Here is a 13185-nt window from a genome sequence, read left to right as displayed (position 1 = left end):
TCTAGTATCCAAGTAAGTCTATAGTTAATGACTTTTTCCAATATTTTACACAAGGTGTTTAGGAGCGTTATTGGTCTGTATCCATCGGGCTTAAACTTATCTTTTTAAGGTTTTGGAATTGGAATTACCGTATCACTGGACACCGCACTGGGACCCAACACCGAAGAAAACTTTAAGATAATAAAATTCCTGAAATTGACAGGCCTTTACAATTTAATATAATAATATTTAACCCGACTGTACACTATGTAACCACACCTATTCTGTAATTTCAATGTTAATACCTAACTTATATATAAGAATACCTTAAAACTGTAAATAACTATTGTATATTCCATATTTGTAGCTAATGACCATAGTTGTCGGGCTTTTTATTGATCAATAAAAAAAAAGAATAGTTTATTATTTGTATTTTTCCTACTAATATAATATATAACACCTGTTTATACAAGAACGATGGTAGTAAAAATATCATATTATTATATTATTATAGTAATACTAGTATTTGTTGGTTATCTGAGTTACAACTTTTACTTGTACTAAAATAACAATTATAAGTATTATAATAATATAATAACTAAAAAGTTATTATTTTAGCGAACACATATTTTATTTATAGTACATAAAATATATTACCTTCGATGAGTTAAAATGAATTGTCTTACAGCTAAATTTTCCTGTTGACTTCCATTTGAAGCTCGGCGTATGCAAAGGTTTATTCGGGGATTTAATTACATGTTTTTTCTTATATTTTATTCAAAGACACCAGTTATACCAGTAATATTTTGAGCAACTGGCACTTCTAGAAAAGATTCAGTTGTTTCAGATGTTCTTGGTATATTTAAAATAGATAAATAGTAAATAAATCACTATCTATTATATTTGTGAGGTAAAACCATTAGGAATTAGAAACTACTGTGTATCACACAACTGTATTTAACTTGTTCAACATTATCATCATATAATTGAATTCGTTCTTCTCTGTTATGACTTGACAAAGGTAGCGATGCCAATGTAACTGTTCAACAGAAAATAAAGTTTTACACAAAACATGTATAGTTATAAAAAAAAAATGATGTATTATAATTTACCTGAATTATCACCATCAAAACACAAATCATCAAAGAACTCATCTGACACCTCGTTCGCTAATATATTTTCTAATTCATTCAAAATATCGAAGTCTGACATTTTAAATTTATTTCGTTCAGAAAACGAATAAAACCACTCGTTGAAATTGTTCTTATGACAAAATTTAACAAATGAAAACATAATCAAAGGCTTATTGATATTATATATTTTACTCTCCAGATAAAAAAAAAAAAAAAAATACTATTATAGTAATATTCCGAGAACCAGAAAATAAATATAAATGTCAGTAATGCGACAATGTAATCAAAAATCTGATTTGAAATATTTCGGTTTATCAATTATAATTAATGCTAGTTTGAGAACCCTGAAAAAAAATTATTTTATTCAAACAAATTTCGTGATCCGAACAAAAGCTTGCCAGCGAAGCCGAGGTGGACATATGCCAGATATGATATTCCACACTTAAATCGGAGAATATATACTACATGTTGATATAATTTTTTTGTTCAAAATAATTTTTTTTAATAAAGTTACAACAAGATTAAATCCGGCGTTCTTAATGAAACACCCTATATTACAAATACCTATGATGACAAATGAGATCAATTGTAATGTTAAATACTTAGTCAACATATTGTTGATACATTATTAATTACTGTAAATACTGTAGTGGTTACTTAATTGTATTTATTTAAGTATACTTTTACGTTTTACGTCCTGCCAAATAGTTAAACATAATATGTTGACTAAGTATTTAACATTACAATTTTCACACATATTAAGTTTTAGAAGCTTATAATCCTTATAGCATTGTGTATTATTATTTTTTATTATTCTAGAGATAGGGTACCCAAACGTGTTGCATTTAGGGTCTACAACTGACAATAACTGTACCCAAATGTATTAAGACTTAAGGCTGTACTATACTATGCGACTATGCCATATTGCCCATATTATATTGTCTTATTATAATATACCTATTAGTATGTTGCAATATAAAAGGTACCTCTAATTTACTGTTAAATTGTACGTAGAGTTGATTCATCTGTAATAATATTGTATCATATTTCCTAATGATCTGAAAACATCATTAAAATAATGACTTTTAATATTACAATATATTATGAGAATATTTTGAGAATTATTATTTTTATATTATCTTCATATTACTATTTCGCTAATTCGCTAGCCAAAGTATAAAGTAATATATTTGGAATGTTCTCAGATTATTTTTTTGGCTATTTTTATTGTAATAATATAAAAATATTTTTAGAATGTATTTTCTTATCAGGTTGATATACTTAAGTAATAAGTATTATACAATGGAGCTATCAGCTACCTATTTGATGTTACACTGGCAGCTGACTGGTAAAATAAATATGAAATAAGCAAATAATACGACATAGGTACCTACACATTACAAGTGCATTTTTAAATTGATCGATGTCTATTTAATATTCCATTAGCAAATGGCAAAGAGGCAACGATAAAAAACTACGATCGTTTGACGCGTAATCGAATGAAATATTTTACTGAATTAATATAAATTGACTCGTTTCACAATAACAAATATCCTATGTTTATCCATAATAACTAAGTATGATAAATCATAAAATATTAACAATATACAAATTTATTACAAAATGTGGTGCATTAACTATTTATTTACTATATATATTACCTATAGGTACACATTTACTATATTATATTTGCCTTTAAAAGAAAATACGAGTAAATAGATAATTCACACGATAATTTATTATTAATGACAGTATAGTCTTTAAACAGCTAGTACAAATTACAGTCAATACTCAGTGTCTCAGTATTTTTTTTTTTACTGTTAACAGTAGGTACCTAGTGAGCCAGTTCAGATCGATTGTTGATACTGTAAATTAGTCAATTAGTTAAATAGTATACCTAAATATTTTTACATCAACAAAAACAGATACCTAGCAAAAGGCGTGTATTGTAATAAATAATGAATGCTCTTTCCATTCCCCCAAAAAAAATCAGACAATACGTAAACGGTGGATAAAAAAATGGATTGCTAAACGAAAAGAGTACACTCACTTAAATATTTTAAATCAAATACAATTATGTGGGGGGGGGCTATTCAGAAACTTGTACCAAGAAGATCTGTATACGAACGAAAAATAGTATTCACAAAACATTTATATTCCTATACGAAATACCTATATGCTATGACGTATAGGAAATATGTTCACACGATGAACAACAGCAACATCTCAGCAACAGAATAACCTACAGTCATCCAAAGTGCAAAAAAAAACTGGAAAACCATTCAAATTAAACGAGCGTACATATAACGATTTTATAGATTTTAGACAATTGGATAAAGATATTGGCAACAATTTTAATAAAAGAACTATGGGTCTAACTGTTTTATGGAAAGATATTAAAATAATTAAAGTAAATAAAGAATTCTCAGACAGATTGTTTTATAAAACGACTTATGAGCAAACAGATTTTCAAGAAATCAGTTACAAATAAAATTATAAATTCAAAAAAAAAAATGATCAAATATTAAATTAAATTTGCATTTACTGAAGAGTCTGGAATTACACAGATTTGAAAAGACTATTATTATTGTGCGAAACATAACTTATATAGATACTTATCATAGTTTTCATAAGAACTTAAAAGTTTCTGAAATTAATAATAGGTACTAATAACAGATACAACAAAAAAAGTGATTAATTTATATAATTATTACTCATTTTTTATTTTTAATAGGCAATAGTATAATATTATTCTCATCTGAAGGTCATGATTATTATAATTAGTAACTGTTTTCTTTTAAAATGTATTTCAAACAAGTATCGTAGGTATATTTTTTAATAATATATTTATACACATTAATCAATTTTTTAATCAATGTTGGTCTTATTGTAAAAAAATGTAGGTAAGTGGATGTCGCTCTGCTGTACAGTAGGTTACAAGTGGGTAACTAACTAGTTACTAACTATATAATGAATAGTATTAAATTTGAATTCAATGATATTAAAAACTTCTGTATAAGAAAAACGATTCTGAGCGGAGACGGTATGTCAGTCTAGGTATAAGACATATTATATACATATTATATCTATGGTTATAAGACATATTATATACTTATCTATGGTACTAAAAAAAATATTTACCAATAATAGGTATCTATAATAAATTCCAAATTAATCATATCACAATATCCTTTAGGTACTTATAACGCGTTATACATCAACAACAAACCGTGGTACTATCATAGATATAATATAATAGTATACTTTAGAAGTTTCAAGTACCCTCGAATAATATTATACGATCACAAAAAAATAACTAAAATAGTTATTCTAGGTTTTTTAATATGCAATTGTATCCAAATTTTAACTTAATTGACTATAAAAATAACTGTGCTTATGTATTTTTTAGATTTTTTGGTAACAGAATTAACTATTTACGTGGAATGTTGTTATACATTTTCAATCCTTAGATATAAAAGTTGAACATTTTATAAATTTTGAACTACAAAATAATTATTCAATTTATCAAATTTAAAATAATTATTCATTTTTAAATTTGATAAATTTTGTCAATTCAAATTGGATCTTTAAATGCTTATAAAAAAAAATCGTGCCTGTGTATTTTTAATATTTTTTCAACTGCTATTGTAACAATATATCAGGAGCCTTGTATTAATTTTTTACACTTTTTGGCCCAACAGATAAAACTTTATTGATATTTATAGAAAGAAAAACTAAAAAAATTGAAAACTGACAATGTCCGTAAATAGCTCAAAAAGAGTCAAATTATTTTCAACATTTTATCGTATATATAAAATTCTAATATAGGTAAACATATAAAAATGTTACCTAACATGTCTACGGTAGCAAATGAATCTGGTTTATATTCTCTTGTCTTAATCCTTCAAGAATATTTTTTCTCAAAACTTATGTTATTAATAATTAAAATCCAAATGCAAAAAACCCCTAAAACATTTTTCTAATCTTTTTGATTTTGATTTCTAATTAGTGTATTGAGATGGTTTACAAAATCATTTCTACATATATTTGTTTTATAATGTCCCCAAGCTAATGTGTCAATGCCATTTTCAAAAATAAATATTTTATCATCATAAACACTTAAAATTTTTTTGTTTTGTTTTACAGTAAAAACATCATGTTTCTTATTTCTAAATAAAATTTGTTTAACATATTTTGGTTTTTTTGTTAGTAAACTTAGTATTTCTTATATTTTAAGAAATATTGCATTTCAATTTTTAAATTATTAAAAATATTAATTGCATTTCAATTTTCTGATCTTTTTGCACATTGTTTTTTTGTGATCTTTTATTGGTATATAAGGCACTAATTACTTATAGGTAATACCTACTAGACTTAGTTACACCGTCTCTGATTAAAGTTAACCGGAGTTTAATCGGCCGAATTTGCCTCTCGGTAATTTGCCTCTGTTATCAGCTGATTAAGGTTAATCGAAGTTTAACCGTAGACGGTGCAACTGACCCTAATCGATTATACTATATTATATTATTATATTATCGTTTGCATACGTAATAAGTGGAAATAAATAAAAATAGATAGTGTACATTGTCCATACATTTGGTTTAATTGAAGAGTGGACGAGAATATACTGTTTTATTATAAGTAATATAATCCCACCTATACACTTATCCTCTTATCTAAATCGACCGAACACTCCGAACACTCGTGCATGCAGCGTGTAGGTACGGCGCATATATGTAGGTAAAAAAAAAACACTTGAACTATAAAGTGCACGTATATTATTTTTTCGTCCCGAGAATACCTAATCAGTTCGACACTTCGACAGGCGTAAGCGGTCGACGGTCGTATCTATTATTATTCGCTTTACATTAGTAGGTACCAGCCGTATAATACATTCAAATATTATATATATATATATAGGCGTGTGGTAATATAATTTAAACGAAAATGGACAAATGGGTAGGAAAAGTCGCCGTGGTCACGGGGGCGTCGTCTGGGATCGGAGCGGCTACGTGTAGGCGACTGGTTGACAGTGGAATGATTGTCGTCGGATTTGCCAGGAGGGAAGTCAGACTCAAGGTTCGTGCCTTTCAGTGTCTTTCGTTTTCCTTCATTTTGTAGGTATTAGCCATTATTATTGTCTTTCTCACAAAAACAATATTTCTTTAAATGTTATTAATATATTTGGTATTGACCATAACATATTATTATAGGCACATAGGTACGTTTCAAAAGTTGTAAAATATTAAATACATTTTTCGAGTACAAATATCTTAACTAAGGCTCGAAGTTATTACCTAAAACTCTTAAAAATATCAATAAAATTACATAAAAATAAAAATAAAATGTACTGAATAACCATGGAAAAAAATCAGAATGGTCATATATTATTACTAAAACCTAATAGTGATAGGTACTGACTAGACTATAAGAAAACATATCCAGTATCTACAAGCTACATAGACAATACAATAACAAATAAAATAATAAAAACACAATAAGACATTATAAGCTTTTTTGTTTATCTTTCTTCCGTGTATTTTGTTTGAATATTTTTTATTTTTAAAAATATATTTTTGCTGATTGTATGTTTTGTAATAAATATCGAATTGCCCTCATAATATATATGGCACTCTGAGTAAGGAACCCTACTTTCTCACCTCAAGCACTAGATCCGGCTAGATACTGCTTGTACATTTAATTAAATCGAATCACATTCGTCAATAATTTGTTATTATTACTGCGGATTGTAAACGCTTTTATCGCCACGATTATTAATTGGTTTTTGAATCCTGTAGGAGTTACGAAAAGAGTTGATCGGAAAACTGGGTGAATTTCATTATTACATAGTTGATTTGTGTCTGGAACAAAATATCCAAGAAGCATTCGCATGGGTAAAGAGCACATTGAAGTCAGTCGACGTATTAGTAAACAATGCTGGAGTTTGGAGAAATAGTGACGCACTAGGTAAGTAGCCAGTAGGTAATAGTAAAATAAATTACGTTAATAACAATAATATTATAAAATATACTTAGTAATATAGGAAAACAATAGACGGAACATCTACGTTCAGATTCCTTTTTAGTATTCAATGATAAAATTTCATTTTTTTTTTTTTTTTGCTCCATTTTTATTTAAAATTAATTACTAAGGGCCGGTTGCACAAAACTTTATTGGTTCAATAAATAGTTATTGGTCCAATAAGTTGAGTTATTGGTCCAATAAGTTGAGTTATTGAATCGATAAAAATTAAAATACGTTGCACAAAGTTATTGAACCAATAAGTTATCGAATATTAGTCACTATTGATTCATAAATTTATAGGCCCGATTTTGGTCCAATAAGTTTTACTGGTTGAATAAAATAAAATTAATGAAACCTTATCAACATATCTTCTGTTATCAACATCTTTATATTATCACAGAACAATATTATCAAAATATTAATGAACCATAACCTTAAATAATTGAACCACTCTGAACCATTATCGTATGTGGCTCAAAATATAATAATATAAGAAATGATTTGTGCAACGATTTTTAATATTTATCTATCAATAAAATATTTTATCAAACCGATAAAACCTATAGAGCCAATAAGTTATAGGATCAATAAATTTTTTTTTGTGCAACCGGCCCTTAGTTGTGTGACACTGACTATGAGGGAATGACACGGTGGTGTACCTACTGTGTACCTAGTGTATATCGCATAGTCTATACGTAATCGCAATAATCAATGTATAATTGTATAAAGTGTCGGTGAGCGTTCACAGAATTACTATTCGTTCTACGAAATTTAAATGTTAGATTTTTATTATCATATTATGTTTTTGGAATGGTGGTTTTTCCCATTATCGAATTACATACTGTCTATGCATGTATTATGTAGGAAGTAGGTACTGTAAATTGGTACAGTGTGTGGTAAGGCACCCAGTGTTTATTAATAAATAAGAATTAAAATGAATCGGACCATTTATTTTGAAATATGTTTACCGGGTAAATATTTTTATAACTGAGTAATATTTATACCAAAACAACTAAACATTTTATTTTTTTTTCTAGTTTCGTAATAATTTATAAGTTTGTATTTGAACTATTTGTAGGTATAAAACAATATATAAATACAGCTCATGGGGGGATCTATCCCCCATATCCCCCCCGTAATTATGCCCCTGCAAATGTCCATACTCCCGCTTGTTGTCCTTGTCGTCGTATTTCTCGTCGGCGTCGCCTGTGCTGGCGGTGTCAACGCTGAATATGATTTAAAGATTATAAATTATTATAATATCTCTGTCATTAGGTATATATATATAATATATAAACCGAAAGTTATTTCTGTTTTGAATTCAATTGTTTTCAACATTTTTATGCAATTTATGTATTTATAATGTGTACCTATAGGCTATATTATTTAAAAAACTAATGCTTGTGTATATTTTACAGTCAATCCGATTTGTTTATACATTTACAAATCAATAACTAAATAAAATAACATAAATCGTATGGTTATATTTACGTAAATACTAATAGATCGCTGGTGCCAGTGCCGAATGTCTATACATAAGTTTTTTATTAGTTGTTACTACAATTTATTCACGATATTACGTATTATACTTACCAGGAAACCCACAAGACTGGAAACTGATGTTTGACACCAACGTGTTAGGATCGAGCATTTGCAGTAAAGAAGCCGTGAATATCATGAAGGAGCTGAAAATAAACGGTCACATAATAAATATAAATAGGTAAAAAACGTCTACCTTTTAATTAATTTTACAATATGTGTATGTTTTTATTTTGTGTTTCCCATCACCTTTTGAAACAGTAATAATGCTTCAATATTCTACAAAAGTATTTTTTTCTAACGGGAATGTGAATCTAGTTGATACTATCTAGTAGCTAGTCTAGTTGGGATCAAGAGTAAAAATTTCCCAGTAGTAAGTAATCAAAAGCCACAGGATAAATAAAAAAATCAGGAATTATTGCAAGACCGGTTTTTGACTAATTTGATTTTGCTTTTTTGTAGTAGCTAATAAAATCAATAATCTTATTGGATACTTGGAACCAAATTTTTACCAAATGTTTACACGACCATTTTCCAGACACGATAACATTTTCAAAATATTTTGACTGTTTTTAAGTTGTTTATATAGGCATGAATAATTTTCGATTTTTTTCATTTTTTTTTTAAATTCATATCAATAAATATTTTTTTACTCGGTCAAAAACTTTAACATTTAACACTAGATTCCTGATCAGTTGTTATTAGAGTAACTAGAAAAAAAGTTGAGCGTAAATCCACTGCATTTTTATGAGTGTCTAGAGTTAGAATTATGGCAAAATTCGTCAAAATCGTGTAACTTTGCAAATTCATTTTTTAGATAGAATTCATAAAATTATATAATTTAATACAAGATTTCTCAAAGTTTATCTACCCTAATCAAGAAAAAAAGTTTACGGAAAGTAAAATTAAATGTCTTATAAGCGTTTGAAGTTCAAATTTTTTTTGAGTTAAGAATTCGTAAGAATTTTTCTTTTTAAATCTAAGATTTTAAAATGTAATACAAGATTCCTTATAAGATTATCTACCTTTATCAAAAAAAAAGTGTCTATGAGAAAGTCAAATTAAATTTCTACGAGCGTTTGAAATTCAAATTTTCACAACATTGGATATTCATGTAGCGATTTTCTTATTTTGTTGTAATTCAAAAACGAATAATTGTAGATACATGAAAATTTCACTGAATGTTGATTTTATTTCATTCTTTTACTTGATAAAATTTTCAAAATATTTTGACTTGTTTTGAGCTGATTACGGACAATTTCATATTTCGATTTTTTTATTTTTTTTTTTCTATGAATATCAATAAAGTTTTATCTGTTGGGCCAATAACTGTAAAAATTTAATACAAGGTCCTGATATGTTGTTACAATAGCAGTTGAAAAATATTAAAAATACATAGGCACAATTTTTTTTTTTTAAGCATTTAAAGTTCAAATTTTGACAAAATTTATCAAATTTTAATTTAAAAATTATTTTGTACTTAAAAATTTATAAAATGTTCAATTTTTGTATCTAAGAATTAAAAATTTAAAACAAGATTCCACGTAAGTAATTAATTCTGTTACCAAAAAATCAAAAATATACATTTAAACAGTTTATTTTTATAGTCATTTTAAGTTCAAAATTGGACGAAATTACATATTAAAAAACCTAGAATAACTATTTTAGTTATTTTGTTGTGATTGTATAATATTATTCGTGGGTACTTGAAACTTCTAAAGTATAGTTTAATATATCTATGATAGTATCACGGTTGGTTGTTGATGTATAACGCGTTGTAAGTACCTAATGGATATTGTGATATGATTAATTTTGAATTTATAATAGGTACCTATTATAGGTAAATTTTTTTTTATTACATAAGTAGATAATATGTCTTATACCTACACTGTTATACCATCTCCGCTCAGAATCGTTTTTCTTTTACAATGATATTATATTATTGAATTCAAATTTAATACCATCCATTATACAGTGACCAGTGTTGGGGAGTAACTTAACTTAAGTTCCAAGTTACTGTAACGAAATTACTTTTTAAGTAATTTTATGGTAATTTAATTACATTTTATTGTAAGTAATTTATATGTAATTTAAGTTACTTCTTTGTTGTAATTTTTACTAAATTACTCGTTACTTTTTTTTTGGATTAATACATTTCTAGAACGTAGGTATTGATAATGAGTGTAAATATTAAAATATATCATATACCTAATTATTATAATTTATAAGTAGAATTTTCTGAACTTGTGATACTAAAATACTTTTGTTATTATAGCTATTGACTATATAACTATTCGACGATAAAATGTTATTTTTAGAATGGAATTGTTATCTTTACTCTGTTGTTTCACCGCGGTCGCCCGCAGCCGGCTCACGACGTCGGCGTCTGCTCGTACAACAGTGTTGTTGTTGAAACTCAATAATAATAAATAATAATAAATAATTTAATAATACTAAAAATAATAATAATTATTATTATTTATTGCTTCTTGTAATTACCCACAAACTCGTTTCTTGTAATCGGCGACTATAATCTATCGTCGACGATCTAATCTTATGAATTTCTGATACCTATTGGCTATTACTTATTAGTCATGGCTCGTTAGTTCATTACGATTTAAGTTCTAGATTATTCGACAATTCGACATTCGTGAATCACTGATTTTTATAATATTGAAGTGCATTTGTTTGTATACAATGGAATTAGACGGTGAAAGTGAAATACGTGAGCTACGGCTACCATGGCCTGTGTACAACAATTTATTTAAGTTAATTTCGGTAAATAACAACAATTTTGAAGTAAAGTGTAAACTTTGTATAAATTCTAAAATGTACTCTACTTCTACTAAGAGTAATTCAAATTTAAAGAAACATATAACGGTAAGTACCTAGATACTAGATACTTAAACACTTAAATAATTTTTCTGCCAACTAACTTTCTCTTTAAATACAATTTTAATCAACTATGCTAAGCAAGTAATTAATAATGAGAAAATCTTAATATTTTAATATTTTTATGTGAATGCAGAATTTCCATGTAAACATTTTTATCAATTCTCATAAAAATGTCTTACAGCAAAATTAACTAGAAAATTATTGTTGGTAGTTAAAATTGTGTAATTTTTTCAATGGGTATTTTCTTCTGAAAAAAATCGTTATTTTGGATAAACCTTTACAATTTGGGGATACGATTGTCGATTTGTGTCTTTTGTTTTAATTTTTAACTGTTACATACATTTAAAAAAAAATACATTCTAATTTACATATAATATAATAATAATATAAAAACATATTATACGTTTTAGTCAAAACATGCTTCCAAAGTAAAAGAGCTTGAAGCAGATTTAAAAATTTAAAAATCTTCTAATAAACGTAAAAATAATGAGTTTGATTGTGACCTAAGTGCAAAAGTGCAACAAACAATATCGGATGCATTTTCAAGAGCTCAGCCAGTTAGTTTAAGGTTTGTAGAAACTTAATATTTATAAATTATTTCTTTGAAATTAATCTTTTTTTATTTTATTAGAAAATTTAAATTCTATGATAACTGAATTTGTTATTATGGGTAACCATGCATTTAATATTGTCGAAGAGGAAAAATTCAAAATTATCATTCAGAAAGGTTTTCCAAATCGGCAATGTCTATCTAGAAAAACTTTAATGAGTAAAATTTCAACTACTGCGGACAATTTGAAAACTAATCTTAGAGCACAATTGTCATCCACTGAATTTAAATATGTCTGTGCTACAGCAGATTTCTGGTCAGTTTTTAAGAGGTTTGTAAATAATAACTGTAAAAAATTAATATTATTTGTAAAACAATGATTTAAATGTTTAAATTAAAAATGTAATGTAAGTATAACCGGAAAATTATAATTTCTGTTTCAGAAGTTATATTGGTATAACAGTACATTGGTAGGTATGACCTGAAACTGAGTTTTCAGAGATTATCTGCTGCGATTGCTTGTCGCCGCATCAAAGGTAGACATATATTTGATATCTTGGCTAAAATAATGCATCATGCATCATAAGATTCAGAAAAATCAATATCTGATCCATTATATAAAAAACATCGGAGATCAACATTTGCGAAAATGCGTGCACTTCGGAATAAGCAAGAAAGGACAAACTTAATTGCCGATACCATACATGATGAATTAAATATTTATATTATTGTACCTAACGCCACTCGATGGAATTCTACGTTCCAACCCGTAAAATGTCTAAAAGATCAACTCATAAAATCTAAAAGTCAAGTACAGCGCATTTGTGATAAAGCAGGTTTACCAAGATTCGATAAAAAAGATTAAGCTTTTATGATTGATTATTTCAAGGTAATTTTTAATTCAGTATAAAAAATAGTTAAGGGGACATTGTACCTCTATGATGTATTAAAGTCATAAAATATAATCAATTGATGTATAAAAAATCTTTTTAATAATTAGTTAGGCGCTTACTACAAATTTTAGATTCTGAGTGAAACGACGAATGTATTGATTTTACAATGATG

The 13185-nt window shown here is 27.0% G+C and overlaps 1 protein-coding gene across 1 annotated transcript in view; it reads left to right on the top strand.

Moving 5' to 3' along the window:
• The first annotated feature begins 5919 nt into the window (after positions 1–5919).
• LOC100162026 (short-chain dehydrogenase/reductase-like) overlaps positions 5920–13185 on the top strand; it is a 12138-nt gene continuing 4872 nt past the window's right edge. Inside the window, 3 exon segments of the mRNA NM_001162459.1 lie at positions 5920–6191; positions 6911–7079; positions 8733–8856. Of these exon segments, the coding sequence (NP_001155931.1) occupies positions 6060–6191; positions 6911–7079; positions 8733–8856 (425 nt within the window). The 5' untranslated portion in view covers positions 5920–6059.

The sequence above is a fragment of the Acyrthosiphon pisum genome, chromosome A1, assembly GCF_005508785.2.
Source record: "Acyrthosiphon pisum isolate AL4f chromosome A1, pea_aphid_22Mar2018_4r6ur, whole genome shotgun sequence".
NCBI lineage: Eukaryota > Metazoa > Arthropoda > Insecta > Hemiptera > Aphididae > Acyrthosiphon > Acyrthosiphon pisum.
Note: the sequence above shows the minus strand (reverse complement) of the source record. Positions and strands in the feature narration are given on the sequence as shown.